The sequence below is a fragment of the Stegodyphus dumicola genome, chromosome 9, assembly GCF_044657685.1.
Source record: "Stegodyphus dumicola isolate Sdum_Otavi_A_Nest chromosome 9, ASM4465768v1".
Taxonomy (NCBI): domain Eukaryota; kingdom Metazoa; phylum Arthropoda; class Arachnida; order Araneae; family Eresidae; genus Stegodyphus; species Stegodyphus dumicola.
Genome location: NC_140776.1, coordinates 10,441,818 through 10,448,584, shown reverse-complemented (window position 1 = coordinate 10,448,584; position 6,767 = coordinate 10,441,818). Strand labels below are relative to the sequence as shown.

The 6,767-nt window shown below is 27.8% G+C and overlaps 1 protein-coding gene across 2 annotated transcripts in view; it reads right to left on the bottom strand.

Annotated features, from left to right (window-relative positions):
* Nucleotides 1-1,871: 1,871 nt before the first annotated feature.
* stck (LIM zinc finger domain containing stck) overlaps nt 1,872-6,767 on the bottom strand; it is a 48,590-nt gene continuing 43,694 nt past the window's right edge. For both annotated transcript variants that reach the window (XM_035367889.2, XM_035367888.2), the window contains exons 8-10: nt 5,380-5,521; nt 4,382-4,457; nt 1,872-4,300 (exon numbers count right to left, since the gene is read on the bottom strand). In XM_035367889.2, coding sequence (XP_035223780.1) covers nt 4,177-4,300; nt 4,382-4,457; nt 5,380-5,521 — 342 coding nt within the window. In that variant the 3' untranslated portion in view covers nt 1,872-4,176. The remainder of the gene's footprint in view (nt 4,301-4,381; nt 4,458-5,379; nt 5,522-6,767) is intronic.

Below are 6,767 nucleotides of genomic sequence, written 5' to 3'. Positions count from 1 at the left end.
GATACTCATGTTTTCAAATCTAGCAGAGGGTGGCTTGAAAATTTTAAGAAAGAAATGGCATACATAAACACAGAAAAGTTATGAGCATGAACCAAAAACCTGTTGGGAGAATTTTAGTGATGATAACGTAAAAACTATGTAAAAACTGAGGAATCTCTTCTTCAGCAAATCTTCAACTGTGATGAAACCATTTTGTTCTGGAAAAAATGGCAAGGAGAAATCATTACCTAGATGCAAATCCATGAAGGATAGGTTAATTCTATTGTTATGTGAAAATGCAAGTAAAGGATAGACAAATCATTGAAACTTGTACATTACTTGAGTACCACTGAAGTAATTCCAGGGTGTAAGTTAGATTTCATCATAGTAAAGTTACTGTTTCTAGCACGACTCCTGTAATACAGCTTGTAGATTAATATGTTATTTCAAATTTTAATGATCTCTACATTAAAAGCACTTTTTAAGAGGTATTTTGAGATTATTTCTGACACAGTTATTTGGCAGTGTTCATGAAGGCATCATTTGTGAGAAAGCAAGGCATAAAATAACATTATCCATTGTTTATGTCTTGTAGACAAAGCCTAGAAACAAATGACTGGTGGAAATTGTGCTTCAGGCAGAGACTTGAAGTGCTTCAATGCAGATGGTATGTCTTTAGGAAAAAACATGTCCTAGGAAGTTAACAATGAAAACATGGAGGAACCACTAGAAGACCATAAAAATGAACGAACTGTGGAAGAATTGGAATAACTCCAGAAGCAGCAACAAAAGAAGATTCTGGAGAAAATGTTATAAGAAGTAGGAAGGAAGGATGTTGCCAGTTATTTGAACCATGAAATTTGAGAAAAATGAGGTGAGATCCAAATTTTTACATAATATAAATGATATGAAATTTAATAACTTGAATAAATAATTTTTTACCTTGATAAAACAGTAATAAGCTACAGCAAAAATATTTACAATGACATGCCTTTTTTTAGGAACATTTTAAAACACAGAAGCGAATCACATTGAGCAATTTTTAACGAAACAAAGGCCAATTAAATATACAAAGAAATTTTCAAATAGTTGTGTTAAGAGAAAGTTAAAGTTAGTGTGTTAAGAGAAAGGAAAAAAAAATCCCAGACAGACAACAGCTACCCGATATTTTTATGGAAAAGAATTCCTCTTTGAAACAATAAGCTTTGTACCTTTCGCTTCATGAGTTTTCTAGCTACATCATCAATTTTCCTTCATACTACTAAACTAAACTCAGTGGCAAAATAGCCCTAGTGGGCCATGGCCTGCAGTGCCCTGAAATCCTTGGGCCTCAGGGTGTATCAGCATATGCTCTGGACAAGTGGTCATTATTGTTGCAGGTATGCTCTGGACAAGTGGTCATTATTGTCATTATTGTTGCAGCACCCCAGGTGTTTAGTCCCCAAGCGAACTTGGTACTCATTTTATCGACCCACTCAAGGGATGAAATACGTTAAATCTGTTTTTCCTTCACACAGATATGGTAAAATTTAATCCAGATTTTCCTATATTGTATACATTTATACTGTATATGTGTTAGATTTTAATAAATTCCACTGGTTTTATAAAACATAAATACAAAACACTCCTTTCTAAGCAATCATCTATGGTCCAGCACAGATTAACCCTATGGGGAAAATTGTTTACAAACATTTCAAGTACACACTATCTTAGGAACAAATAAAGTTCGTGATCCAAAGTTTCACTTTATTGTTAATGTGGTATTTATTTTGATTTAACATTTTTTAGCTCTGAAAATTTAAACAAAGAAAACCTCCAATTTTACATATTAAATTTCTTAAGAATTTTATCACATATTTTATTTTGAAACTAGCAAAAGACAGCCAGTCATATAAAAACAAAAAATACTTTATTTTCCAAATAGTAAACAACTTGTGTATTAAAGGTTTAAAATAATAAAATAAATACAATATGTACAAAATGCAAATATTCCAGTTTGGCACAATGGCAAAAATGAATTACAATTTTGAAAAGGCACAGCAGTCGATTTAACAGCTGAAGCATTACAATGTTACAGTTGAAACATTACAGCATTGCAACAAAATAAAAATATTTAAAAAAATATCTTCACTTTTAATAAATTGCCTGTATAAAAATACTTTTATTCATATAGTTCTCAGAAAAATATTTCTAACAATAAAGTGTACTTAATTTCAGAAATGAAATCTTAAAATTTTAGTTTTCTTGAAATGGCAAAGAGAAATAGGCATTTTTTAGTCTGTAAGGAGCTTCATATTTCTTGACATCACATATTTTTTATGAATGGCAACACCTTCATGGCAGAAATAATATTCATATAATTGCAGTAATAATTGTAGCTTATTTACATTGCATTTAATTGGAAAGTATATTTAAAAAATTTGTAAATTTTAGATACTTTAAAATAAACATTTAATAATTTGTTAAAAAACAGAAATTTACATAAAAATCAAAAGCAGAATATATAACGTAAGAAATAATCTTTATGATTTCTCCCTCCCCCACCAAAAAAAAAAAAAAATTAGTAGCACAGTTAGAATAAAATTTTAGTCTACTTTATCAAAATTATACTGCTTTATTTCTTCTACAGCAATATCAACATACTGAAAAATACCTTTTCTAATTATTTTTGCTAATCCATAAAACAATATATATATTTTTAAATTATGTACAGTTAAAAAATACTTACTTCCTACAAAAATTGCATTAATTATTTTTAACTCTAGATACAGTATTAATTCTTCATTTCAAGTATCATACATGCTTATTCATTTTAGGTTTTCTGTTATAAGAATTAAATGCTGGGCACAGTAGCGTAGTCTTATGTCATCGAAAACTCTACATTTGATTTTTTTAATATATACAACAAATAAATTGTTAAAATAGAAATAAATTTTAAAAAATGCATTTGCCGTGCATAACACAAAAAAAAAAAAAAAATGTATAAAAATATGCTAAATTTCTGTCAAGGCACATACATATATATTATTGTACACATCTACGCATATATATTTAAAAATATTAATTTCATGAAAACAGGTAGAGCACATAGTTTCAGAGTTAGCAAGCAAGCAAAAAAAAAAAAAATTTTTTTTTTTTTCTTAAAAAGGTTTTAATTTCCCATTCTGCGCCAAACACAAAATTTAAGAAAATTACAGCTGCTTATAAAAATGTCTGAACTATAAAGGTTATGCTGCATGAGAATATCACTCAAGAGGAATAATATACATTGTAATATTACTGTTGACATTTATTAATCATCAACAATAATAATTCTACTGTAGGTTATTTCATCTTAAATATTTAAAAAAATACTTGAATTCCATGCATATATTTAAAGGAGAAAAATTATACAAATATAGATATATATGTTTTTATATTATTTTTATGTAATATGTTTTTATATTAATCCATATAGCTTTTAATTCACAGATACAAAAATAGTTTATTTTGATACAAATCAAGTAAATATTTTTGATTAATGCTATTAAAATGAAGCTCTACTGTTTTCCTTCAATTTTAAAAACAAAACTAGTGATATTTATAAAATGAAACTTAATATTATGTAGTGACTTTCATACTTAAAATCTATTTATAAATTTTATGTGTCAATAAATAAACATATTTATAAATAAAATTGCATTCTATGCATATCTTAGTAGGAAATTGTTAATTATATTATTGGCTCATCCATGCAGAAAAACAAGTAACAGAAAATTATGATCCTACGAAGTGGATTAAAAATAAGATTTACATATATGATGAAATTGGTACTTTACCATTTTGCCTGCTCATATCTCGCCAAGCAGACTTCATTGGCAATTCAAAGAGGTCTTCATCACAATTTTAAACTATTCAATTCTTGGTTAATTTGGATTTTTTTCCTCAGCAAAATATAATTTCTTTTAAAATTACTATAAACAGCAAACTTTTTTAAAGAATTAGAACAGCATAGTCATTTACTATAACAAAAAGTTTTAGGAACAAATAACAAACATAAAAGCATTTTTGAAGCAACAGCAAATGGTGCAACTAAAACACTATTTAATTAACAAATAATGTTTTAAAAGCACTAAAATCCTAAGAGACGGATAGCTAAACAATAAATGGTTAGCTACATTACAAATATTAAGTATCAAACAAAGCAATAAAAACACCTTAAGTTATGATTTTCTTTGGGGATGCTTCATATGCCTTTTTCAGTCTTTTACGTAATTCACCTGGAAACTTGTCATAACATTTTTTGCACACTGGTTTCAAATCCACCTCAAAGAATTTTGTTCTGAAATAAAATACATCTACATTAAAACCATGAATATCCAGAGTATTCTCAAAAACAGCTCTATAAGTTAACACAACTTACTTTTGACTCATTTTCTGGTCACAGACGAAACATGCGAAATGATTGACACACCAAGCTTTATTTAAGGCAGAGAAAACTGGAATAGAAATAAAAATGTCTTTAATTACTTTAAAAGTCTAGGATATGGTAAATGTGTACATTAACTTTTAAGATTATTACAAAAATTCAAACTACTGACTTTTAAAGTAATTAAGTAATTTAATGTTAAACTGGAAAATTACAGTCATTTATTCAATTTACTAATGTTTAGCATATTTTGCAAGTTAATACAGTTTATTAATTTCATGTTTTCAAAATTAAATAATGGGGTGAATTTTACATAGGGCAGTCATAGCAAAGTCAAGCATTATTTTTATCTAGAATGTCATCATGGAAAGAACATCAAACAGCATTCAATCAAGTAACTGCACAATTAAACTGTTGGAGTGGTGACAGAAGGTTATTTTTCCTGGTTACATAATAATATATTTAGTGACACATACAAAGGTGATAAAAAATTTTTAAATGGGATGCTTTTTAGTAAATGCAAAGCAAAAATGCACACTATTTTTAAATAAACTAAATATTCTTGATTTGGAATACAATTTGCTTGAAACTGAAGTTATGAAAATGGTTTATGAATTACAGGTAAAATGATTTTCTAGTTAGTACTTGCACTATTAAAGAGAAAGCTTTAAGCATTTTCTCTACTGCTAGGAAAAAATGAAACAGAAGGTAAAGGCATTTGGGAAGCATGCCTAAGATGAATCTTTAAGTTCTGATTCAGATGCTGGAAGAAGGGATTTTTAACAAGAATTTTAAAAATTGCAAATAAATAAAGCTATTACATTTAATGAATTATTAACTGTAAAAAATAATGCATCAATCAGGTTGCTGAAATATATATAATAATTCATATAAATTAAATAATACTTATACATGATGCATATTCCTAGATAAATTTATGGCATGTTCATGTTATTTCTTAGTTCTAAATATTTAACTCCACATATACATACCATCGCCTCCTATGACATTATTGCAAACGAAACATAAATTTCCAAACAGTTGATGATAATGAATTTCACAATACGCCAATCCTTTCTTTTCATAATGCCTATGTCCCAAAAATGGTTTCTCACACTTAGCACACACAAAATGCTAGAAAGATATACAAGATCAAATAAACACATTTAAATTAGACACATTATTCTGAAGAAAACTTATGAAGACACATCAAAAGTTTTTTAATGAATATTTAACTGCATTTGAAATCTATGCGTATTTTTCATCTCTCTATATCATCTATCTATTAGTAAATGAAGTAAATGAAGTCTGTAATCCTTTCCCCCCCCCCAATATGAAATTGCTAACCTAAAGCCAGACTTCCCATCAATAAATCATAAAATCATTATTTCAATAATAGAGTCTTCCAACACTATATTTGAAGGTTTAATTATTATTTAATACCTGTTACCATAAATGATAATTCCATACTTATATGGGTGTAAGGCATTTGAAAACTGTTCTCATATCCATCTCTCTATCCTTGATTTCATGTGCTATCTTCACTGTTAAAAATTTCTTAAATGGGGAGCAGTTACTACTTACAATGCAACAATGATAAAATTATACCTTCTGTGTAATACAAAATATGAATTTTAATACATTTTCCACTCAAAAAATATCTTATGCTTTAACACTACCTTATTATGAATAATATTTAGTATCAAATTAAAATATCCAATAAATTTTGCTGCTAACTTTTTCTCTATTTTTAATAACTCTCTTCTTTATTGATATTTTTACTGAGATTACTCACCTAAGTTGCAAAAAATTTGTAAAATGAAAAATATTATTCTTGTATATAAGCTACATATATAAATGATCATTTCCATCCACTTATAATAATTAGTTCTTAAGTTTTTTCCTTTTATTTTACAAATAACCCTCTAAGCGGCCTAGGTTTTTAGATCTGCCTATTTAAATAGCTACAGGAATATACTTTCCTTTTTTTTTTTTTTTTGGCGGGGCTGTAAAGCTAATGGAAAAAATCTATTGCGGGAATGATAACAAGAAAATCTAATTTTTTTGGAAACTACTGCAGGAAGTGACATCTCAGCATATATATTTAAATATTAAATAGCATAATACATAAAATTTTCATATTTCATACCCATTATTAAACATGCATAGGGCATCCAAAAAGTAAGCTTCCCTAATTAAAAAAAAAAAAAAAAAAAAAAGAATTCACACTTTCAGGAACATATTTATTGGCAACAAGTACAGCAATGTTTCAACATAGCCACCACCCGGACGTCTATTCTAGGATCAATGGATCTGTCTACAACTTACACGAATAATATTGACTCAAAAAACTGGTACGGACAGACATCACAACTTATCA